This window comes from Anneissia japonica, unplaced genomic scaffold, assembly GCF_011630105.1.
Source record: "Anneissia japonica isolate Jap-2015-1 unplaced genomic scaffold, ASM1163010v1 scaffold287949_len505691_cov196, whole genome shotgun sequence".
NCBI lineage: Eukaryota > Metazoa > Echinodermata > Crinoidea > Comatulida > Comatulidae > Anneissia > Anneissia japonica.
The window spans coordinates 333,274-360,952 of record NW_022727758.1 but is presented as its reverse complement, the minus strand read 5'-3'; the positions used below and the strand labels follow the sequence as shown (position 1 = coordinate 360,952).

Below are 27,679 nucleotides of genomic sequence, written 5' to 3'. Positions count from 1 at the left end.
GACAAGTGAAGATATAAAGGCAGCCGACTGTCGGGTACATAACGACTATCTAACTTTCCACAAAAACATTAGGCCTAGTTCAGTACAGTAGTTACTGTGATGCGAGGGTGGTAGATCGTTTAGTCAGTGATATCGTGTTACCGTATAATAATACATTTTAATAATGTGTGTTCAATTTAAGCATGGAGAAAATAAAAAAGAAAATAAATAAAAATATATTATTTTCTCCATGGTTTAAGCATGCACCGCGTGGGTCGCTTTCTTTGTTATGCGGTAGTAGTATACGTAGCAGAGTGACGGCATCAATCTAAGCCTAGCCTAGAAAACTTCGGGTGACAGACGATCGGACCAAGATAGCTTCAAATAAATTGTAGGCCACTGCCACCACCCCCACTCCTTATATAGTTCCAAACTACTGTAAAATGAAATTACTGTATACCTAGCTAGGCCTAGCCCCTATGCCTACGAAATTTTTTCAAAGAAATTTGCTAAAAATATTACTGTACTGTAATTTGCCTGTCGAATTACATTATTAAAATCACTATTTTGGGCCATAAAGACTCTCCCCCCCCCCCATATTTTTCAACCTCCACAAGAATTTGACCCAACATATATATTATTTATATATATATACGTATATATATACATATGTATACATGTATGCTGTACATATATATATATGTATATACACGTATACATATGTTTACACGTATATATACATAATATATATACGTATATATATATATATATACGTATAATATACATGCGTATATATGCACACGCGCGCGTATATACATATATATATATACACGTATACGTGTATATATACGTGTATATATGTACGTATATATATACACGTGTATATATATATATTTATATATGGCCTATATAATTTTTAAGTCATGTATCATGCATAGGAACGTTGACGCCTGCAAGGCTCTGGTTTTTTACTTTCTGCCTAAATCTGCCCCTGTGTTCTGTAGACAAAATAAAGTTTGTTCAACCTCTAGAACAAAAATGTGATTCATAGGCAAGGTGGCAGTTGATTTTACCATTGGCTTGTAACGCTTATTGGGTGGATGGCCAGAATGCGAAATTATCCTCATCTCTCGTTATTCAATTTTCTCGCTAACATTGGTAATTCAAAAGAAAAGACCAGGTTCAAAAGTTCCACTCTCCAAAAGATTAAATTATTATGTTTGACTAGATACACTCGTTGATGCATTAAAGGGGAGGTCGTGCCTCCTATTAATTGGCATTCCACGTTTCTTTGATGTAACTCAGACTAACATTTCTCGGGGCAAGTGCCACTTAAGATCATTACATTAGACAGCCAACAAGAATGGAATAATATTAAGCACAAAATGTTCCCAAGTTAATTCTTTCAAATTTCAAAGCTTTCTATTTTCATCATTGTTAATATTTTTGTTGATCTTTTTCCTCGTATTCTGACAAGGATACATTGTTGTTTGCTCTGCAGGTGAAATCCATTATTTTTTCTGCTTGCGGGCAAAATTTATTGGTATATCTATGGGGGTGTAAGGGGTTACATGCCATCCCATACAAAAGCTGGCGCCCCCAAATTAAAGCTTGTGACCCCAATTTCCCCGCCTCCCACTGGAAATTTTGAAGCATACCAATTATGCTCAAGTTAATATTAACTTATTTTGCCAGAAACGGTTTCAAAGTGTTCGCTGTGTGAACTAGCTTTTACAGTAACATGTCTTCGTGTCTGAGGTAAACGGTAAACCGATACCAGCTACTCTTGTCTGTCCACAATAGGTGCTAAGGTATACATCCATTTTAGTTTAAAATTTAACGTAGGATTTGTTTTTGCATTATGTATCATGCATCGCACGTAAAGATTTTTTAGTCTTGCAATGAAGGCATCTTTAGGTTAAGAGAATTTTAGATTAAGAACTTGCTAGAAAGCTTTCTGCGATGTGTTCATGAGTCAGGTCTTTTCTGTATGACAGTTTAATCTGTCTGACGTACATTGCATTGTTGATGAAGGTATTAATGTAAGCCACTATAAATTATTTAATTATTTTATTGGTAGATTTCCAAAATGCATCTTTAAAGGTAGATTAACTTGGGGTTACTGATATGGAAATGAACTAGTAGGCAGTTTATTTACTCTAAATACATTAACACGAATGAAATGTCAAGGCATTGAATATAAGAATGTTAATATTAAAGGTTAACATTTCTGAAGACAAAAATAGCCAATAAAAATGGAAATATGATTATAAAAACAAAACAAAGCTTTAGAATCACAATGAAACAAATTTGTTAATGAAAAATAAATTAATTAATGAAATTGTTAGAAAATGTGTGACTGGTATTTTAAGTATTTTACCTATTGGTATATTGTCTGACGTACATGGCGGCATCTCTTAATTATAATATCTAAGAAAAAATTTGTGGTAAATCCAGCCGTTGCAGTTCAGGCTTGAGGTTGGGGTTCGAATCCTTAATATCAATTTTGCTTTCGCATCTGGTTGGTAGAATTTTGTGACATAAATGTTGTGCTTATTTTGTTATTATAGCATGACTAGGAATATCCCCAGACCCAAGAAATGTTGCCTTTTGTGGTAATTTATTGATCTAGTGACAATTGGATGATAATTATTTAGTTTGTCTTATTTTAGCCTTTTACAGCTAGATTTTATAATTTTATATTCCAAAAAGTCTAATAATAATAATGTTTTTTTTAAAATTTATTATTATTATTATATTAATTTATTATTTTTAATTTATTATTAAAAATGTTATTATTTTAAATTTATTATTATTATTATTTTATTAATTTATTATTTTTAATTTATTATTTTATTAAATTATATTTAATTTATTATTATTAATTTATTAATATTAATTTATAATTATTTTTTAATTATTTTTAATTTATTGATTTTTAATTTATTATTTTTACCTTGGAGGGTAATCCCTAGTATATTATAACGGTTGTTTTTATTCAAATGATTGTGTTATTTCTGTATGTGTGTTTGTACTTGGTGGAGATAATAAATAAATTAAATCAAATCAAATATACTTGTATTTACTTATGGTATATGTTGATTTGTGTCAGTGTACTTCGCATTAGAATAATAATCCAATTGCGTTTGATATTGAATTAGTAGGTAGTGTAAACCTAGATTTCTTTCATAAGTATAGTAAATATTTTTAAAAGCGCATATCGTTTTTCTAGCCTCTGACCACATAGAACTCAAAACTATTCAGTGTTAATCCTCCCGCAAGAGTTAAGCATAGGAAACCCAGTCAATCAAGAAGTTATTTTTAATGAGAGAACGTGAGGTCTTCTAAAAAAAAATTCAACATTGGACATGTCTGAAGAAGCCAAGTTACCGAACATGGCGGCCGTCCCTCTGAGATATTCAAGCTAACGTCAGTTCCCCCACTGTTCAGGGTTTTGTTTTTCTGCCGCCAAACGTGATACTCTAAGGATGATGGGAGTAAAAGAAGCCTTTATATTCTTCCTGTCAAATATCCTGAAGGCTAAAAGCCTTTCCTTGACCTTAATCACCTGCATAAGCTATCACAATTTCTCAGGAATCAAAATACTAAATACCACCTGAAAAGGCCATTAGGTCAAAGTTAAGGTCATTGTACTATTCTCTAGTAAATACAGCTTAGATCATCTTCAGGCTTCAGACTGCCTTTGGTTCTTCCAGCTTACCTTTCATTCCTAAGCGTCCAGGTGACAGTTGTCCTTAAACATGAGAAAGAAAGTGAGGCAGACTATTATAAGTGCTGAGATTGGCTGGCGTCCAAGCCGGGACTAGGTCAGGCTGCGTGCACTGCTATGAGATGTCTAATTCAGAATTGTCCTGACAACTGTGTACCTGGGTTTAGTTAGTGTTAATTGATAGAACGGCAGTTAAGTTGAAATGCTCGTACGTGATTTCTACCTTGTTTTTCCATTGCAAGATTTTGGGACAGTTATTTTAAATGCCCTTTCCCCCCTCTGTTCATTTTTGCCTAACTCGCTGTGATTATACCCCCAGGCTCTCAACATGGAGACAGACACGAGCGCCTCAGGGCAACGAACACTGTTGGAGATGTATTTACCTGGGTTCAGATTAGTTGCGATAACCCAGGGTCCCTTTCTTTGGCTCGCTGCCATTACCCTGTAATTCAACTAGATTTCGTCTCTGATAACTGAAACATTGACTTTCATTTAACTACAAAATTGATGTTGAAATTATCAATTTGTCTTTAATTTTCAGAGAATTTCCATAATGGAACTGATAACATCATGTTTGAAATTAATTTTTAAATGCTTTGATACAGTAAAAAAATATAGTCAGGAAACGAGCATGCACAGAATTGATTCTACAGTCCAATCACACGTCTGTGGTTTGTCTTCTTTTTTGTGTATACAGCATTTGCGTCTGTGTTTCATTTTAATACCAAAATAGTAATGATAATAAAAGCAACTATAAATATATAATTATGGTACAGTAATTGTCACCTGTAATTATGTATTGTGTTGGTTTATAGGTTTTTTTCCTCAAATTGCTTGTGGTTAGAGGTTATACATTTGTACTACATAAAATACTAGGGTCTCTATGCTAAAAAAAAAAAGTGAACAGATTGGGAAAAATTCCATGGTAGATTTGTGTTTCCAAACTAATTTATTTTACTAAATTTATTTGCTTTATACTGTAAACATCACCACATCTATACTTTGGAGGAAACTTCTAAACCAAAAAAACCTACACATATGTTTGCTGGGTGTTTGATGATAATGCAACAGTTTATTTTGTCACATGGTTCTCATATTCCAGTTGGTTTTTCAAGGGTCAGATTTAGGTTGCATGGCCTGGGGAAATTTGAACAGGGGCCAAGGTTTAGGTCCTAGGTCAGGTGCTATAGTTTCCATTTTGATGCTTAGCAGCCTTTTGGGATGGTGTTGGAAAGTACAGTGTACCTGGGCAGCTTCAGGCTAAGATATTGACTTACTGATTTCACCTCAAGTTGCAACTTGCAAGCCTAACATATTTCAGTTTGATGTCAATGTGATATTTGACTTTTGTATAATGTATCTACTTAATTCTTTGAAATATATACCATCTAAAATAATTATGAGGTGCCTTGGAAAAACTTTGAAGAATATATCAACAGATAAAATTACAATAAGTGTTTATAAAATGAATGTATGCAACAATTTGTAAACTATTAAATCATTGTTATATTTAATAAGGAATTACAGGTACAGGCATTTATTTTACCTAGCAATGTGTTTGATATGAATGACTTAGAAATGTCTGGTTCTGAAATAGCAAGGTAAATACTGTACCTAGGTAGCAAAATGGGCTTGCACAGTGGTGCGGGTTTCTTGCATAAGACACATTGATCTAATTACATTGTCCTCCGGATAAAACTTTAATCCATTGATCCAATGTGAATGAACTTACAGTATACGCCTATGAAAAAGAACTCTACTCTAAAGTATGTGTGGAAGCGGTTTGGTGCAGTTGAGAGGTCGGCTTTTCAATCCTTTGCTGTGCATTAATCGCGCTTGTGTCCTTAAGCAAGGCACTTTATCTACGTTGCTTCAGTCTACCTAACTATATCAATGGGTGCTAGCAAATTGCTGGGCGATAACCTGAGGAAACATCACACTCTCGTCTGCTTCATGCTACTTGAAACTGGGGATAAACTCTAGCCTACATGAGCCCTGTGGCTCAGCAAGGATTTACTTACTGTCTGGAATGGAATTGTGTACTGGCTGTAGTAGGTGCTGCACTGTGGCCGCTGTCAGTCCCAGTGGCCTAATGCTAATTTCCTTGTTGACTTTCATAATCCATCTTTTTCTATTTTTAAGTTTATGATATTTTAATTTTCATAAATTTTATGTAGTTAGTACAGATTTTTTTTCTCTTTATAGTATCATAGTTTTACTGTGCAATTGACACAATTCATCTTGATGCTGCTATGTCAAATTTTGGTAATGTTGTTTGAATAAAACCAAAATATTGGTATTTTTGAATATTTAAAAGCTGGGGGAAATTGACCTTTTTTCTCAGTTTTTAAATATTCAAAAATCTGTATCTCATTAACTGTCGCAAGTTTTTCGTCGAACTTTTCGTGTCTTATACCCGATTCACACGTACAAAAATCTACCAAAATGTAACAAATTCTTACATTTGCCCAAGCGTGTGAATGCAAATCCTTGTAAAACAAATGTAACATCCGTGTAATAGCTCGGTAATCTTTACCGACATCAGCAAGGTCTGTAAAGATTACCGAGATGTTACATGACGATGACTGCGCATGCCCAGGAATTTTATTCGATTCGACATGCCCTCGCCAACTGTGTGGCACGAATTATTTCAAAACAAACCAAGCCTAATTTCTAGCCGGCCTAGGATAATTGCTTATTATATGTACTGCAACATTCAGAATGGAGGAATTCTCAGCCGATCTTTCTTCGTTCTTTTTGATTTTTAACAATAGCTATTCTTGCTTCTCTTGCTCACACGCTCCACAGAACGTATTTACCGCGAAATGCAAAGTACATAGTTCAGAAAGTAAACAAATAGCACCCTCAAGTTCGGTTGTTGTTCAACCAAGCATTTCTAATGACTTCTTTACAAGGATTTTACATGGATGGAAATTGTACGTGTGAATACGACTAATCCCAGTAGGAATATCTCGGGAGATATCCCGGTAACAATTTGGTACATTTTGTTACATTTCATTCTACGTGTGAATCGGGTATTAATAGAAAAATCAGTTGTACAAACTTACCTGTATCAACAATTTTTTTCCCCTGGCTTTAAATACAGTACTACTACTGTACACTGATGTAGCATTTATAATGAGAGCAATTATTTCGACCAACTTTTGGCAAAGCATCAGAATAACTTATAGTGATTGTAAATCAGGAAGAATGACATGCAAATAGGTGGGTGCTATATGTCATTAACACTAAATTCCATTCAGAAATTCTATCAGCGTGTTTAAAAATACACCGTTGACCTAAAAATAAAAAATTAGCGTTCAATATTAGTATTTCATTTAAAGTAAGTTATAATAACAATAATAATTAATATTAATAATAATAATAAAAATAATAAGTTACGTTTGTAGCAGATAAAATAAGGTGTAATGGCAAACAATGCTAGGTCTCGAAAAGTCGACCATCCACATCTGCCCTGGCGGGATCCTAGAAATATTGATCTTTTAATTGAAAATCAAAACAAGCCGATTAACATATGTATACCATTCTTTAAAACAAGAACCATATTTAATGACAGTATAATAATACAGTTATATGTATATATTATAATAATAATATTTACATATGATTTCTTTAATGTACGATATCTTTTCTAGATTTGGATACAAACAGTAGGCTACAACTTTCAGCTTCCGAAAATGTCAGGTTAAAAAGAAAGTTTATTTTGTATGAGTCAAGATAATCTTGTAAATTCACTTACAGGAATTAAACCTCCCCTTCCCCCTTTCCTGATTAAATTTTAGCAGTAAAATTTTTAACTTGAACAGTGAGGTTGTCTAAAGAAAATGTTGCACATTTTTTTTTTTTACCTGTAGCAGTTGAATTTGGTATTGGGCCTTTTTAACTAGTCTTTTATGACGTTATACATTTTAATAAAGAACAAAGACAATTGCAGGCTATGGTATGGTAACAGAAGAGATTAATAGTAAAAACAACTTCGTCTCTTTTAAACAGAGGCTTAATTCTTATAGTGTGCAACAAAAATAAAAATAAATAAGAAAACATAATGAAAACATAAACAAGGTCAAATCCAAAGTGATAAATAAGGGAAATTAGCACTACATCAATTAATTAATTATTTACATTTGTTTTGTAGTTAATTTTGAATTATTTTCTTGAATACCTCTTGTGTTATCCATTGAAATTGCTCTTTCTCTGTAAAAAAAAAATATATATTAAAATGTCAAAAATTAATTTTTATAGAATGGAACCTTTTTCATTATGGTCATTTGAACACTTGTTTGGTACAAGTCTTTGCTTTAAGTGCTTATGAAGTGTCTTTGTTGAGATTTATTTTTGTGTGTTGTAAAGCTATGATCTATATGGATTATGGCCAAAGTCTAAAAATAATTCTGCCCCAAAAACTAAAGGGAAAGTTGTAATTGGTGTAATTTATTTGACATGGCAAATTATAGTTTCCCCCTAAATAGTAACATTCTTTTTTTTTAATAGTTTTTGAAATAGTAATATTAATGGCTTTGTGTAATTTAAGGTTAAACTGTTGTTAATAGAAAATAGAAATACTAAAATAATTTTGCGTCTGAGTTTTGGTATTAATGTATTTTGTATTGAACTTATCTATATTTATATGTGATTGTTATTGTTGATTACAAATTTATACAGTTTTTTCATATAAATACTCTAGACCTACTGTACTGCTTTCTATTAGTTTTAAAATACTTATTTAAAATATACTGGATTTATAATACATTACCAGAATATCAAAATTATTATATTTAGAAAATAACAGTTGATATTTCATTTCATTTCATTTATTTATTTGACATCAAACGGTCCAGGGGTTGCATCAGCAACAATGCGCCATAACACGAATGTATCTGCAACCCCTGTACAAACAACAGATTACATTGTTAAAATTCAAATATTTACAAATTCAATAAAAAAAACAATTCAAAGACCAACAAATAGAAAGGTCCAGTAAAATAGAAGCGAATAAAATGCAAGATTCACAAAAGCAAAAATAAAAAAAAACAAACAAAAAAATATGCAGTTGAAAAGGGAAATATAATAAAATGATAAAATGATATAAAAATTACAGTATTATAAAACTAAATTTCTCTTTTAATAATAAAAAAAATATCAGATTTTACTTAAATAACAGATCTGCAAAATGATGCAATGCTGTTCATTGTTGGCCTTGCCATGCACTGCCTGGCCAATGTCCATTTCTGACCCGATTGAACTGTATTTCCTTGTGGTCCATTTTTGTGCCCTGCAGGAATTCCAGACTCTATTGGTTATAATCGTCCCCACATTTTTCTACATGTCTTGAGAATGTCAATGCAAATAATAGTCTCTCTGATGTTTAGACAAAAATCTAATTTTGGGATATCATAACTCATAAAATATACAAACCTTTCTTAAATTATATAAAAAAGATCTGAAAAAAATAACAGTTAACATTAAGTCATAATTTTCTGTTAGAAGATTCATTAATTAATCAATCATTCAGTTATGTATTGATTACTTTGATCAATGTCATTAATTGCCATTAATTAATCTCTGAAAATATGTGGAAAGCCTTAATATTAAGGCCATTTCCTTTTTGGTAGAATATTTTGTTATTAACTCTACAAAAACTTTATTGGTTAACTGTAATTAATTAATCTCAAAATCACTGTTGAGACTTGTCAGCTAGCTAGCATTTTGAATCGTAACTAAACCCTTTTGAATGTAAGTAACTTGTAATTTTAAAATGAGAATACTGCAGCCCTGTAGTAATCTTATTGATTCTTTTGATTTTATTTCATCAAATAGGTTTTTTTTTTCACACTGTTAGTCATCATAACATATATACCTTACATTTTCTTGTTCATTGTGATTAAAATTTATTTTTATAATTCTTATTTAATTGGTTTTTTTTCCTTTTTGGAATGTATTACTGGAAATACATATAATAGTGCCTTGTTTTTACACATCTCTTTAAGAAGTGTTGTATTTGATGACCCAACAGTGAACCCCGAGCACAAATTCTTTATTACTTTCTATAATTGAAGAGGACTTTCATTCCTTTCAAGAGTACAAACTGTCAGGGGTTTGGTTTCCACCTACTATCCTAATTTTAATACCCTATTTTAACCGAAGGAACTGAGTAACGTACTATAAGTAATGGTGAATGAGAGTAATCTCTTATCGTTCACCACAGATCACGCCAGTTGGGCACAAATCAGAAATGCCGAGGTTTCACGACATGCCGTAGGGCCATAGATCATAGCATGATACAGAACATTCATTTTGCTTATGTACTTGAAAATTTGTTGACAAAATTGAAAGTGGAACAAATGTAGTCTTACATGCTGTACAATAAACAAAACATAATGAACAAGAGTGGAAATTTTATGCAAAACATGTATGAAATGCAAATAATGACTATGTAAATAACTCAATTGATTGGCTAATGTTGACTTGCGTTGCCCCGTAACACCTGTTGAACATGCTGTATTTCAATAAGTTCCCGTAGTTAGTTTGCTGCAGAAAGATTGTCGCACCAATTCACACCAAGTTACAATGAATCTTGTCAGGTGAATGTTGTTAACAACACTTGCTACTGTACATCACTAGCCCTCTACTGTAAAAGGTTAATAACTACAGTACTTTGTTAATCAGATAAATTGAGCTTCAATTTATGGAGACGTGTCTCAATTTGTAGGTTTAAATTTTCAATGTTTAATTTAAAGGTTAAATTTACTATTTAAAACATGCAAACCTTTTGCAACATTACAGAAAAACATCAAAATTATTTCAACATAGCCACTTGTATGGGGCTGTATATTACTTCATGTCCGCACAGTCATTGCCCGTCCTCGTCATTATAAGAACATTACCTCAAGCCGTACACGACATGCGGATCCATGTCATTGACCGGATTCATGTCAGTCAGAATCCCGAAAATATAACATAACGAATAATTTTCTTCTCTTCTTAAGCCTGCATGGCTATTAACTTGATGTTTCGTTGAGTTTAAGAAACTCAGTCGAAGAATATGATCGTCGTTAATAAACTTAATGAGAACATCTTTGTCATTTATGATTTATTATGAAAGCTTCATGAATTGTCTCAAACCATTAACCTTTATACTAGTAAATGTACTCCACATCGCACTTACACAATTGTCGTTTTACGCTAAAGTATCCGTGTCGTGCTCTGGACTAGCTTTGTTGATTATTTACGACAATGAACAGAAATTAGAAAGTGGGAAATATCATTGATATTCACAGCAGGTTCAATGGTTTAGTTCATTCTTGTGATATTTTTGGATTTAAATGTGTATTGGAGGGTACTACAGATTCAGCATTAATGTGATTATTGTTGAGCATTGTCTTTTTTGGCGTCACATCGTTGTAGTCATTGTCTTCGTTGTTGTCAACATCATAGTCAATTGTGCTGCCATTTTCATCATCTTCATCATCATCATCATCATCATCATCGTCACTAATATCTTACATCAGTATCTTTGTCATCATCCTCAATAGCTCCATAAACAAATTTTTTTCCCCCTGATCCCTTTACCCTAAAAGCCATCTTTGTTTTGTTATTTTAATTTAGGGATTTAATAGTAGTGATGATAATAATAATAACAATATAATTATTAATTTTATTGTTATTGTTGGGATGATTATTACAGTGTAAAAATACACACTTTTTATGACCTTACCAAAATCCATTAATGTATACTGTACACAAACCAAGTCAATTTCCTGATCTAGGATAACGTAAATGTCATTTTTTTTATGTTCAGGATTTGTGTGCAAGATTTACTTTGCCGGACAATATCTCTGTATATCATAAAGATGTATTGATTTTTTTTTTCTATCCTCTAGCTTTCATCATTTTAGATTAAGAATTGCACTTAACCGTTACGTAGATGGAGCCAAGGGTTTTAGGAAGTAAAGGTCAAAAGTTTAGAATCACATACTTGAATAACTTTAATGTACTTTGAATTTTTAATAAGTGTGTTTTGTATTTTCTAAATACACATAAAGGGGTGGAGCTAATGCGTTGCATGAGTACTAACGTTAAAGTTACGGATAACGTTGTGCAGCAAAAACTACCTATTAAAATTTGTTTAGACCTTGCTTTAGTGAAAAACACTGTTTTACAAAGATCATCAGTGGAAGTGGCCAAAGAAAAAAAAAATTGATAAATTAAAAAGATGTGAGTGTGTGAGGTAAAGGAATTGTGGGTACCCTATATTTAGATCCTATCATTTCATCGTATAAAGAAATGGATGAGGCAATTGAAAGAGTTAAGTCGTTAGATTGTTAGATACAGTACTTATTTTATTGAGTACAGCTTAACTCATTCGGCTAAACTGGTGGTAGCCGCTGCTTGTGTGCTGAATTGTGGAGATCACTAGGTCCCCCGGTTCAATTCCCATCACTGCTCTGCTTGCTGAAATGCAAGTTACGATAGCGATAGCGCACCGTCTTTCGGATGACATATTGGTCCTGTGTGCATTATTGCCTGTGTACACATTAAAGAACACAGTACACTGTTCGGAAAACAGTAGGGTATTGTCTCCCAGTGTAGTACTGCCCAATCACCACCAGAAGGACCCCACTGGAAATAAGTCTTCTTTTTCGTGGGTTATCCCTGGTATTTACACCCGATTAAATCCATCCATCCATCTATAAAGGGAGATAATTTATTTACAAATTTCATGGCTGCCACAGGTGGGATAACAGCCCAAAAATCAAACTTTGTAGTTTGATTTATTGTGTTTTATAGGTTCATGAACATAAATGACCCCAGATACTGTACATTGTCAATTATGATAAGGTACATACAAGTATAACTTTTATATTCTTGACATATTTTCTCCACCCGTTGGAGTATCTAAAACGGCGCGTACTCCTTAAAAAGCTTGCGTCCCCGCCCAGTCCTACCCGCCAATTTTTCAAAGCTAAAAAACATGCTTAAGTAGATGAAAATCACCTTATTTTGCAAATATCACCCCCACTTAATCATCGAGACCCCATTTCAAAACTATGGGATAAGCTATTGGCTCCAACTTTCAATTTCAGCTCCCCTTTCATCTCAATAATATTCAAAACATATATATTTATATATGAACTTGATAATTAAACTCAAGTAGACCCCAATGATCTATACTAATTGGTGAGTAGTAATTTCTTTTGTCAGCACAGTGAAAACATAAATGATAGATGCAATTCTTTTTGCATACATCAGGAGTTACCTCCCTGTATCCTCTTTCACCAATTTGATTTAACAACGACAAAAATCTATATTTGTATAAAAAAAATTATGAATAGAATATTTTCATAATTCAAAGTATAATAATTTTGAGGTCACTGCTTTTTTTTTCAACTCTCAAAACCCCCAAAAATTCCAGATCTAATAAATATGTTTAGTTAAGTTGCGACAAAAAAAAAAAAAAAATCTGTTGTCTCAGAATTGAAATCCAGGACCCTAGTAAAGCAAGCATCTATAATCACTAAATTATTGAGTTCCATTCCAGTACGACTAGGTTGTTGTAGCAATCTTTGTGAAGACAGATTTTATAAAAGGCAGATTTTTATAAAAGCAAGGCCTTAAAAAACATTTTTATTATTATTCATCCAGAGCATAGATGGATTAAAAAGTTATAGCATTTAGACAGAGATGGAGTGAGTGACAAAAGAATTATGCATTGAAATAAATTACAGTATCCTCCAAATGATCAAGTAAATTTATTTAGCTTCAAGGATATTGGCTATTTATAGTTTCTTACAATTCCCGTGGTGTTACCAGTTGAGCTAGTATCCTGTGCAAGAAATGTTTATATCTATTTTTATTACACTGTACAATGATAGGTACATAAGTATATAAAGTTCAAATGGTTTGCATGTTAAGATTTACAAATGATATTTTTTACACATGCAATAACAATTAAACAAATTTGTCACTCAAGATTGATGGATTTTTATTCCTAATACATCAAAAAAATATTTAAAGATGGGTTTTGTTGATGTACTAGTACTGCTAATTAAACGCAATTTTAGGTGTCATTTTGGTGCTTTCTCCCTAAACTTAGCAAAGGACCCAGGCACTGGACGATTTTCCAATCTCAAGTCTCACAATGTTGCAGTTCAGAAAACCTTTGTAAATACAATGCTAAATTAAAGTTTTCTAGGCTCGAAAGACTATTAGTAGTAGTGCAGAATTTTATAAGTCTGGGTTGGATTTAACAACCCTTGGAACCCTCGAAAAGTATTCTTTCAAAAACCAGGGTTTTAACCGCAAAAGTTTAAAAACCTAATATTTTCCAGGCCATTACACCCAATACAATCTGTATGTGTTTATGTTGAAGGTTATCCCCGTTCAATGGATCCACGGACAATCATGCAACTACATTCTCACAGGAATATTCCACGGTTTTTTTTGTGTAATTCACCGCAGAACACAGCACATGCAACATCGATTTTTTTCAAAATCGTTGCCAATCACAATCTCAGAATGTTCATAAAACTTTACAAAACCACAGCATACTATATAAACGAAAATTAGAAAATAATTTTTATTTCATGGGATCGCTAGTGTGTTCGGGTATTTGATAGGTCGAATCAGTCAGAATGCTCATTATATTATAGACCATTTTTGGGACCGGGGTTTCATGGTCTTTAGGAAGTCTCTAGTTAGAATTTTAAAGGTAAAAGACACTTGTGAATTATATAGGACCACAGAAAGTGGTGTTTTAATTGGAAGGAACTTAAATTAGAGGAAGACTCGCATTTATCAGAAATATCTTGAAATTAAAACTTTTTTTCTTGGAAGGGAGCGGAGAGGAGGGTTTGCCTTTAATAGAGCATATAATAATGTTAATTTTTAATATGTTGGTATAAAATTTTTTTTTAAATATTATAATTACCACTTATTTCTACATTTTTAACACTTGTGTTTCTCGTAATCATTTAGACTGTTCATATTATTATAGAGTATTATGTTGTCGCCAGGAATCCATTTCAACTGACCTACTTTCTGGGTTCTAATAGTTCAATTAAGTACATATCTCCTTTGCTTTTCATCACGATTTTATTGATCTTTTTAGGATTCATAATTGACAGTTTGACCTTGATGACCTTTGATCTTTCACAACATTTGAACTTAAAAAATTAATATGCAAATTTAAAAAGAATGCTGTACGTTTTATAAAAGTTTGTGTACTGTATGCAGTACTACTTTCTGGATTGTTTACAAATAGAGGTCTTTCGATTAATTTGCAAAATACTGGTGTATGAATTTATAACATGGATTTAAAAATCAAAACAGCTTTTTATTCTGAGTCATGGCATACTTGACTTCAGTGTTGATTACTTAAACATATATTGCCATGTAATTTATGAATAATTAAAATTACTTATTACTTTGTGTATTTAAATATGTTAAAAGCTTTTAATGAGTTTTAGGTAAAAAATTTATAATAATACCAATTAATGATTTTTTCCAATAATTATTATAGCCATATCAGTTTTGAGAAGAAAATGTAATTATTTTTATTTAAAAAAAATGATCTGAAAGTCATGAAAAACTATTTTTTAATCTATGACTTTGAAATGAGTAATTCAGATTTTTTATTTATTAATTTTTCTGTTTGGTAGCACTATATTTTTAATAATTTATTCACTACCTCTCGTTTTAAAAGCCATGCTAATCTATTTTTACATAGGAAGTCTTTATTTACACAACCTTGTATATCTTATTGGTTTCCTTTTGGTATTTACATTGTGATGTTTATCTTATAATTCCCTTGAATCTTTCTCTCCCAGATACATTTTCCCATGATTATTTTTTCCGTCTCTTTGTAATGCTGTAATTTTTTAATATCAAATGCAAATAAAAGGTTAATAATATTATCTATTAATGTATTACTCATTTAACTTGACTGTATGCAATTTAAATTGATATAATGATATAATTAATTATTTTTAATTATTTACAGTAGTAGTAACTGTAACAATGAAAATTACATAATATTAAATAGTTTTGATATTTGTAATGTAAAATAAATATATATCATTATTTAAAATGAATTGATAAAATTATTTATGATGATTTATTATGAAGATATATTATTTTTCCCGATTGTATTATTTTTAAATTATTTTTTTTAATTGAAAGTACAGTAAAATTTTTCATAATGATCTAAGAAGGTTATTTTTACTGAATGTAAAATTAATCCCAATATAGGTTAATTGTCACTATACTGTCAGTGATCATATCACCGTGAGATGAGTCAAAATGAAAAGTATACTGGTATAACCAGATGATACGATGATTGAATTACAGATTGAAGTAGCTTGTTACTAGAAGACAAGCAGAACACTTTATAACATGATTAGATCTTAAACATGAAATGTACCTTTCCGCTAAGCCCCGCCTCCCTTGGATATTGTTGCTAATGTCCCCAAAATGACAGTGTAGAAGCATACGCGCACACGTGCGTTTGTGGGGAAACCGAGTGTTGCTGGTTAGACACGCGCGTATTGTTATGATTGTTCATTTGTTGAGTTTGATTGACATGCCATAGTTGTCAAGCAACATGCTTTATCGCCTATTTATTAATCTCTATGTATTTTATGAATTTTTCCTCTCAAAAATTTTGATACAATGCACTAAAAATATATATTATAGTAGTTATTGAACAAATATATGATTCCATCTGATATTACATTGTGTTATGTTTATGACATCAAATTATGACAGTGACATGGAAGAAAATGAGACTGTATTAGATATGGGAGATATGGGAGTAATCATGTTTATGTAGATAATACCACACTTGCCATTTTCCATTCGTCAGGACACCTTATTAAATAATGAAGCTGTCCGCCTACAGAGTAGGTCAGTAGGTCATTTAATATCAAAATGAAAATGAAACGATATCAGGAATCAGTCTGAACCTGTTCGTTGTTATCCATAACATTGTGCGCGTATCCAGCTCGGTGGTATTGTCTGAGGGATTCTCTGGATATATTACTAATATTTCTTATTTCGACCTGTCAAGCTTGAATTTCAGTTTAAATTTATTTCTGGAAATAGAAAACAAAATATAGAACTTGATACTACCTTCTAAGAATTATGTAAAGTTCAACTTAATGCTAAAACACCTGATAAATAAACTGTAGATATTATTAAGACCCATGTGACGGAAAAAGAAGAGATAAAAACACAACAAAATAGATTTCTCATATCTTTTCACAAAAGGTTCTATGAAATTTCAATTGTTATTTTTGCTAATTATTGTTGTTATTGTAAATATAGTAGAATAATATAGTACTAGACAACATTTCTTAGAAATTATTAAATTATGTTGTTTTTTGTGATTGTTTTTTTTTTTAACTCAGTGAAGATGTTGTGAAACATATAGTAGTTTTCTTTGAAGAATTCATATCCTAAACAATACAATGAAATTTGGATGCTTTTCCTACTACAAACTCTTAAAATCTCTCTGCCTAAAATCATCGTTTAACTAAATGTTATTCTTGCTAGAAATCCTAGCGACTGAAATCCATTTAGAATGACTTTTTTTTCACACAACCTGCATAAATAAAGTAGTGCGCAATAAACTTAAGTAACTGTACGCTGCTTTGTATACCCTTAAACCTGAGGACATGTCAATTTCAAGAATGTCACATCGTCACTTTTAGTCTCAGTTACGTGTCAACTGCCAATCAGAAAGGTGTTAAAATGTGTTATAATACCTTTACACGTGTTATCGTAAAAAAAATTAGACATACCGGCATAATATACAGTAGTAGTGTGTCCAAAAATGCGGGTAATCAGAAAGGTGTTAAAAAATGTTATACTATCTTTACACGTGTTGTCATGAAACAAAGTATACATACCGGCATAATATACAGTAGTATTGTGTCCAAAAATACTGGTACGTTATTAACCCTGCCTGTTTTAATATCATGGCACATTGGAAATCCTATTTGAAGATGCATTTCTCCATTCAATTAAGGACTGTTGGAGGGACCAAGCTTGTCATGGTCCTAAGCAGCCTTGTTCTTTTATTAGAAAAATAAATAAAAATAATCATCATAAATATAAAACATGGATGTTCATCTGGGAACACAAAAAAGTGGTCATTAATTGGAAGGGGTCTTTAATTAGAGGGATAACAATTATACCATACTATTACTGTACTATATAGTGGATTATGATAATTCTACAGTATTATTTCATGAAATTGATAGTGGTGTGTTAATACAATATTTTAATCAATCACAAGGATGTATTACAAAAACTGTGACTATAAACATATCAGTGTTAAAAGCAATCACAAATTCATATTATAATAATAAATATGGGTATTTGAAAAGCGGTTTACCTTTAATGTTAAAGAATTGGTATGTTTACAGTCTGGAAGATAGGTGTGCAAAATTATTATGAATATCATGAAAATGTAAATTTAAAATCGAATAATTTTGTGTTATACTGTAAAAATAATAAATAGATTAAATTGCATTTATAAAATTTAATTATTTTTCTATAAAATTTTCTTTATTTTTTGTATTTAAACAATTATTTTGTAATACCGGTATCCAAATTCGTTAATCGATAATGATTTTCTTTTTATTATAATGTTTTTTTTTTATTTATTTTTTTTTTATTTAAGCCTATACACTTTGATAATTATCTTCATGTTGTATGTATTTCATTGATGAGGACCCCTTCTGAATCAAGCGTCTCATCTTAAAGTATCCTCTGCTATGCCATATAATGTTATCAATTCTTTTTATTTATACAATTTGTTTTTAATGTACACTTGTATTTATTTGTATGGATAGCATTAAATACTACAAAACAAACTAACATCAGTGGACATAGTAAGGAATAATTTATTTGCTAACTTGAACTAATAAAATATGATAGGGTTCACTAAGTGTAAAGTCAAAAAAGTGAAGTGAGAATGGTTCAGCTTAAAAGAGAACTCAAGCCAGATTTTGCCCTAATCTTAAACTATGCTTCAATAATAATCTATATACTGTCCTGTTAGTTGTGATATATTGCTGTTGGTAGAATATAAATTAGTTAAATTAATGAAATATAATTTATAATTGTTTAAAGCTAACCTTTTATGCATTCATCTCATCATGATTTTTTATCGTTAATTAATTTAGCCAAAGGGATTCACTTATTGGGATGTTAATACAGTCTCAGTCACTTGCAGTCGCTTAGGTCATTTTACATAGTATAAAAACGATTATTATAAAAATTAATTTCCTAGAAATTCTGAAAATGATATCGCCTTACATAAAATTAATTAAAGAATAAATTATAAATATTTATGATATGTAATTGCGGTCACTGGTGGTTAGGTAAAATAAATAATAATACTAAGCAAAATGTTATGTTGTGGGTGTTTAATGCAGATTGATTTCGTTTTTATAAATAACAAATTATTATAAATTCAATTCCAAGAAAATCAGAAAAAACATATAGCCATACCAATATAAATGAAGGATTATTCATGATTTTAAATTGCAGTCTCTGTATGTTTGAAATAAAATAAATAACAATAAAATCAATCAAAAGGTTATGTTGTGGGTAATTTTGGAGATTGATTTCATTTATATAAAAAAAATATTATTCAAGCAGTTTACTTGATATTTGTAATGCTAAGTCAAACAGCCAATCAACCAGTGCCACGATTGAACCGGTCAGATGAAGGGCTATGGAGTTCATAGGATATATATAGCAGAGCTGTACATACCCAGCTTAACTACCGTACAACACGTACAGTAATGTGTGTGTGAGTAATTTTGCTGAGGTAGAGAAGCCAAAGACCCCATGGGAAGGGGGCATTAAGCCTGGATTATGAGGATGTAACGACAGCGATATTTAGGGCTATTTTGATGCGTGGTTGATGCGTTGATGTGCTGAGAAATACAATCATGATACACTAGAAGTAGGTCATCTTTGGCTTGGCCTGCCATTTGCAGCTACGCTGTTCAACTTACCCTGAAGGATGTTCTCGTTGATGGTGAAATCTTTGCTGTCTCACTATCAATCTACTGGGCTCGAACAATCCTGGTTTCTTCGCTAAGTGGGTCCTGTCAAAAAGCGCGTGATTAGTCAACTTTGTCTAGTCATCCCGTATCCTTTCTCTACCCATGTCAATCAATGCCTATTTCCTTATATGGCTATCTTTGACAAAAGTTGTCAGTCAAAATGATCGATGGATAAACTTATTGAAATGTTTTGTAATTCTAGCAATATTGTGATGATATCCAAGATCCAATGAACCTAGTTCTTGTTATAGGTGAACTGTATATTTCAAGGTTTCTCACTGGTTATTACATTTCAAATAATGAAAAAAGTTGCAAACATGAAACACTAAGCCCGCAATCTTGTTTCAATTTTTACTGAGCTTACATGACGCGGTAGAATCTAGAACGTAATGACGTCACTAATATTTCATCTGCGCATGTGAGAACGTTAAGTTTTCATCGTGTGGATTTTAGGATGCTATTTTGCAAAGGACATAGGGCTGTCACGCAAGAGTGAATCCGTTCTAGATTCGCATCGTCGTGCTACTAACATGTTGACAGAAATCCACATATCATACCTCTACTAGAATACACAACATTCATATAAAAATCTTGTATGTAAAAGAAATCTAAATTTTGAACTAAAATATCTTACTATGTTGTAGGCGACTCAGAAACATAGCATAATTTCACAACTAAATTTCGGACATTACTTCTAAGTTTGCTTGAACCATATTTTTGACATTTTGTATTTTCTTTACCAAGCACAAGCATTTTTAAGATGATAGTGATGAATAGAAACTAATTTTAACAAATGAAATGAATACAGTAGCACCTTCTTTAGACTAATACGGCTCTTACTTTTATTATTTAATTTTGACAAATTCGGAGGCCAAATCAACTTTGCCAAGAGTGAGATCCAGTAAAGAATTTTGCAAAGATTTTGCTAAGATACTTATGAAATTTATATTATATCTGAAAACCAAAATATTTGATATCTTATTCTTTGTGATAGGACCATTCCATATAAATGGTGCATTGCAAGTTAGGTCTCTATTTTCTTAAACAAAAATGTTTCCAATAGTGCTTGCTCCCGGACTCCCTCTGAAACCTGTACGACAAATCTCGCACAGACCAATGTGAACTATGTAGGACCTTCACTAATTTCACAATCATCAATACCCTTGATAGATTCGGATTTATTACATGCTAGTAAATGTCAGTATTAATAATTTAGTATGGTTGATTTTTGTTATTCTAATTAAAAACATTAAGCTTGATAAGTGTATAATGTTGCATCTTATAAAAATAGAGGGAGCTATTTATAGATATAATACCCACCTCTAAGTGATTCATAATAAATCATTAAAACAACTTATTTTGGAGGGGAGGTTAAATCAGAAATATATGTTTTTTCTTGTTGGAATTTGTATTTTCTGTCTTTTTTTTTAGCTTTTTTTCCCCTATAGGATCCTAATAACAGAGGGCAGTGTGATGTTGAGTGATGATAAATTTTTATTTTTCAAATCTATTTTTTTTCCTGTAAAATCAGTCAATAGAGGGCAGTATTATGTAGACTGATGATAAATTCTTATTATTTGGAATATAAAATGAATATTTGTATATTCTGATAAATTGCTTTTTTTATAAGGCTTTACATTTTTACTATTCTAGTAGAACTTATGATAGTAAGTGATAAAAGTTAGACTTAAGATATGAAAAAAGATTTTTCTGGCCCACAAACAAACACATAAATAATATCATTCTTTTATATTTTGTGTAGACGACTCCTATATTGGTTGGTAAACAATTCAATTTCAGGATTCTTGTACTGCAGTAAATTGTCTTTGAATCAACAAGCACTAAATGAAACTGGGTTTCTATTTTCATTCAAATACAAGAAAGGAAAATGACAATGAACAAAAGAACCAGATTACTGGAATATGCAAATAAATAATATTGTTTTGTTATACAACTGATTTTTGGTCAAGTTTTTATACAAAGAACAATCCAATAACAGCTAAATATAGTTTACAAAACATGATTGTCTGCCTCATAATTTTTACTCATGAATTTCCTGTTAATTAAACATGACTATTTTACTTTTCAAGAAATAACATTAAGAAAAGTAAAATAATATTTGAACTTTATGTCTTACATCGGAATTTAGTTTTTGATCCCTTGTCAATGCCTGTATTGTTTACATCCAAAAAGTGTGCCTGGTTCACAGCCATGTAGTTAGGCTCCAGATTAGCAGAGCAGTTTTTATGCCACCCTTCAGTCAGGAAGTGGATACGCCGCTGAAGGGGACAGGGTCGTTGAGGGTCAGCAAGCCTAGAGAGAATTCTAAGGATGTGACTTGTGGTTTGCTCTCGAAACGAGATGTTCCTAGAGCCATGGCCACCTTTGACCACTGCACAACAGATATACGACTACACCATTTACTACATAGATTTATATTCTATATAGGCCCTATATATAGCATAGTTACATGTACTTTACAAAGTACTTTGCTTTCTTGTATTAAATGATAAATAACACAGTGCTGGTAAGGGGGTTGAGGGCAACTAAACAAGTTTGTCTTAAATGTCACTGATATTATTGGATCTAAGATTAATATTATCTCGTTTCTAAATAGCCTTGTCATCTATCGTTGTTATAACGCCAAGAACTTTGCTCTCAGGTGGTAAAACGTTTGGTTTTTTTAAACTAAAAAGGTCAATTATTTGGTGTACATGTGCAATACAACATGTCTTGTATTCACCAAGAAAAAAAAAGCTTCCCACTTGTTAAAACGACTCATGGAAAACCAATATCCATTATTGGCATTGTGTAAATGTTCCTTGTTGGAAGAAGGTGTCAATTATGCGTTCTTTTATGAAATTTTATCAATTATTCAATTGTGTGCGAAATCTGTGTTTTTTTATTATTATTTTAATTGTCTTTCACTTTTTACATTTTAAACCTTTCTTTTCATATACTCGCTAATAATAAGTTTAGTTTTCTGGGGCTCCAGACTTTTGTCATGGTGATTTTGTTGCTTTTGGGGCCCCAAGACACTTGTCTAAATAAATAAATAAATGAAATAAAATGAAAGTGGCGCTCATCATTAACATTCCGTCATTATAATTCTAACTACCAGCAGGAAAATCTGGATCTTAATTTTGGTATCTTTTTTCTTCTCATTATAATAGCCATCTGCCTCAGTGAGTGAAAAAGCATCGATCAAAGAAAAAGGAGACTCTGTGATTGTCATTGACAGCGATAGCGATGGTGAGAAGGATCTTTCAGCCCGACGAAACCATGCTCACCTACAGGCCTCTGTCCCGCAGAGTGTTATTCAGGCTCGTCCGTCGCATCGGCCTGCAAGTATAGGTCGACCAACCAGCGTTGGCTTACCAACAAGTGGTACTAGGCCTGGGAGTGCTGGACGCCCTCTGTCTTCTGGTAAGGAACGTCTTTTGCAATACTCACTCACCCACTCACTTTGTCATACAACTGCGCTCCCTGTCAGTGCTTGACGACGCGACACCCTCTCCTGATTGTCGGTGGCAGTCTAAATGGATTGTCATTGTTCTATTCACATTGTTGTTCAGCCATGGGAATTTTCCCGTAGTCTGATGAATAAAGTGTTCTTGTATCCTTATTATTATAGTAATTAAAAGGATTGCACCAATTTAAAATCAACAATCATAGAAAAATTAATGATGTTGTAATAATCATTTTCATCCGTTTACGAGCAGTAGTGAGGTAGGGGCAGACAGAGAAAGTGCCAAGGACTCTGGCCACATAGGAGGTTGTGCCACTTGAGTAAAGAAACAAATAATAGAAAAATGGTTTGTTTAATTAGACATCGCACGTCCTTCTGGCGCCCTGGGGGCTCACTCTTAAATATTTCTATACGGGGGGGTGCCGCATTTACGGGGTATATTTTTGAGGACTTGGTAGCACAAGTGTGGGAATTATTAGGGGAGGGGGGAGTTGCAGCATTTATGGGGTATACTTGCTAGGACTTTGTAGCACAAGTGTGGGAAATAACCAGGGAGAAATTGGTAGTTAAAGTCCCTGGCCTATCCTGTGTCAAAGTGCCACGATTTTCCGCACAATGTTAGCAGGAATTTCAAGCTGGACTGGGTGCTAAGCCGGTAAGCTCCTTGCTAAGCCTACCTTCGGTACAGCCACGAGATCGCGACCGGATGGAACACTTTTTGCCATCGGGAACCAGTAAATATCAGCCCTCTCTGGCACTATTGAGCGGCCTTTTTCCTGTCGTCTTTTAGAGCACAGTACGATTTTGGTAAATGGTAGCTCAAGTCCATAAAAGATTTTCAGTAAAATAAGTAGCGAAAGTGTCTCATGTCTTGAAGTGGCTGCGGCACCCCCCTGTTTGTTTGGTTGGTATGCAAGTGAGCTCCCGGGTTCTAGCAACAGTGGGTTTCCTGCTTTGCATCTCCCGGGCAGTGAATAAATAAATAAATAATAAGTAAATACCTAAAGGGCTTTTCTCCTCGGTAAGCCTCCCTCACTTGGGGTTGTTCAACACAACCCTATTGGTGCCGCTAAAAGACAACCTGTGCATGTCAATCCATAGAGCGTGCTAAATTACGGATAATGCATTTATACTGACATAATATTTGTTGGTTTATTGTAGTGTTATTTTCTTCAACTGGTTGCGCTATCTATAGCTAGCCTAGGTCGTTATTCGGTCCGACTGCAGCTGGAATTGTTTACGAAAATGTTAGTATACAATTGCATTCAAGTAGCATATGTATGTATATTCTGAAATGTGTTGGTTAAAATAGTCTATTATGCTTTAAGTGACTTTGATGAGACTGCATGTGACTGTGTTTTTGACAAAATTTAATCAATGAGTGAGGATTATTGAGTGTTTAGAGAAGCTTACAGTTACTATATTTGAGTGATAGCTTTCATTCCAAGAACCAAAAGGTGATTGCCAATTTGTTGAACTCAGCTACGAAAATCGATCAAATTTATACTTAGAAGGCATTTTAAAACTGTTCTAAATGATTACTAGAGTATCTGAAACCAACAAATTTGATAGAATTCATATTGTTGTAATGTCTTTGAATAGATTAGTGTCTTTAGTTTGAGCTGTCAGACATGGCAGTTAGTGCTACTGTCTGCTTTCAGATGACATCTAAGAATTACTGAGCTATATTGATTACTACATACAGTATGCATTAGAGAAAAAAAAAGATATCGTCTATTTGTAGGCAATATTGTATTGAATGTGCATTTGTTGATGTTTGACTTCATTGGCTTATCATTAAAACTCGGACCGCCAGGGGTTTGAAAAAATAGTTTCAGCCACGGCCAGACTTTTTAGCGAATTTTAACTTTTTTCCAAAGCTTGTTGAGAGTGTGTATGTTATCAGATTGACATGTAATGAATACTACAAGAACTACTGTATAAACTTCTTAGCTTGAAATACTTATGGTCCAGACTGAATATAGTGTTCAAATTGTTGGTACATTTCTGTAATTACCCAATCTATCAGATTCCGTAAAAAAGCCTGAAACACAGAGATCTCCGTGTTTGCCAGTTCAAGCGTCGGGTTACCAAACACAGAGATCTCCGCATTTGGCGGGCAGAGTGTTAAGGAACAAGTATCTTAAATTATTATTGTTATTGAATTATTAAATTCTGTTGAGCTGCATTGTCGTCATTATTTTGGATTCGTTATTATTTGTTGTAGTATTACTTTAAAAAAAACTTTACATTAATTAGTTTTGGTCATGCGGATATAGAATTTTTCAAACCAGGGGAGGGCGAAGGTGCACAACATTTTCAGAATAGATAAGTGAGTAGCGTTAATTTCAATGCATAACATTGATATGCATTGAAATTTTAAAATTTAGTGGCAAACTGGTGTGGGGGGGGGGGGTGGCAGAGCACACATGCCTGGATCTGCGTCTGTTGGTCTTTCACAGTTAACCTTTTCAAAATATACTTTGAACGTGGAAACAATCAATCAGATTCATAATTTCCAACTTATATCTGCAGTGTTCTCACATTTTAGCAGTCAATTTTACCAGTAAACCAGGCTGGTGGAATAAAAACAGCACTTAATAGACCTAGGTAGCCTAGGCTGGCTTTCTTTCAATAAACGAACATCATTCCAGTCCAGACATAGGCTCTGATTATGTATATTATTGTTTTTTGAAGCCTTTGAATGTCACTTTAAAGTGGCAATACCTCACATTACTCATGTTTAGCTGGCTCTATATGGACAAATTTAACAATGAAAATATTTCAGTTGGAAGAACACTGATCTGACGACTAGATTTTCAAATTTGTTTCCGTCATATAATAATGTTAGTTTTATTACATATCCACTATATATATATAGTGCCATGATTTGAGCATTGTACCATTTTAGACATTTTTGTTCTAATTTTTAAAATTGTTCTCTTTGTGTTATTGATATACATATACAGTAGGAAAACATAGAAAGAAAGGTGTTGTGTTTCTATAATGTATGTTTTATAAGAATGTAATATTTAAATTGTGATTACCAAATGTTGATATCCAATCATACAATACCCCTCTCGCAATATCTTAATATTATCGAATAAATACCTCGAATTGAAGTCATAGGCTTCTTTTTTTCTTTTTTTTTGCGAACTTTGGATGGGTTTCTTTTCGAGATGGGCTTCTTTTCGAGGCCACTTTCGCAAAGGGAATTACTACTATAAAACAATAAATAGGGTCACTAACATCAATCAGTATCATGAAGTGTATTAACTGGCATTAAATCACCTACACTACTATGTAAACTTTATTTTGTTTGTTTGAAATTCATGTACAGTGTATGTACTGTACTATCTCGAAAAGAAGGCCATGCTAGATCTTGAAAACAAGGCAAATGGGCTTCTTTTTGAGGCTAATTTTGCAAACTTAATAGGTGGGCTTCAACTCGAGATGGGCTGCTTCTCGAGATGAAGCCCATTTTGGCTTCAATTCAAGGTTTTACGGTATACAAATTCCACACCCAAATAAAATCATTGTCTCTTACCATAACATTCCTCACCCTGCTTTATAATAATAATACCTTCCCCATTCAGCAAACAGAATTCTGTTAGTACATAAATCAATGTAATGATAGAAGCTGACAATGATGAACGAATTTAAACGAATCAAAGGGATATTATATAGGTTAACATATATTATATAGGTTAATTTAAGGCAAATCATAGTATATCCCTAAATCGTATGAAACTGGAATTGCAGATTTATAATTTATTGTAATGAAGAAGCGAAATGTAAAGAATTCATTTCATAGTCTGTAGCAGTCAAATGTTTATGATTATTGGCTGACCTCTGTCTGACCCCAGAATTTGGCCTTCTCAACCTTGACCTTTCTGGCTGAAATTGATGATTCTGTTTTTGTTTTGGTTATGGATTACCGCCAGTGTCTCGTGATGTTGAAACTAATGTGCACAGAATAATGGGATGCCGTGAACTCATTTTGTACGCATCAGTGATTTAATGATGGAACGTCCAACTCTCGGCAGCGGAGGCATAGATAATGGCAGTGTTGATGTTATTTGTTTTATGGTGCGGAAATAATGTTTGTTTTGTAATGTAAATTTGTGCAAAATAATCAAGTAGACTTTGTTATTAATATTAATGTGTGAATAAATAGTGTTATTTATATTGTGTTGTCATTTTATTTTTTTTCGAACTTGCTTATATAATAGTTATTTTTTTAGTAATATTTTACAATCTTGAAAATCTAATCAAATTGAAAAATGCGACTTGTGTACATATGTATACCGTACTATACTGTATGCGAAGCTGTATCTTAAGAAGCCTTCCAGTATCAGTCCTATGTTTAATAAAATAATAAATTAATTTTCATGTAGCGCATTG

At 32.5% G+C, this 27,679-nt stretch overlaps 1 protein-coding gene across 1 annotated transcript in view; it reads left to right on the top strand.

The window, feature by feature from the left end:
* Positions 1 to 5,682: 5,682 nt before the first annotated feature.
* The window catches only part of LOC117113790 (genetic suppressor element 1-like), a 98,175-nt gene continuing 76,178 nt past the window's right edge, over positions 5,683 to 27,679 (top strand). The window contains exons 1-2 of the mRNA XM_033257221.1: positions 5,683 to 5,760; positions 22,980 to 23,232. Coding sequence (XP_033113112.1) covers positions 5,698 to 5,760; positions 22,980 to 23,232 — 316 coding nt within the window. The 5' untranslated portion in view covers positions 5,683 to 5,697. The remainder of the gene's footprint in view (positions 5,761 to 22,979; positions 23,233 to 27,679) is intronic.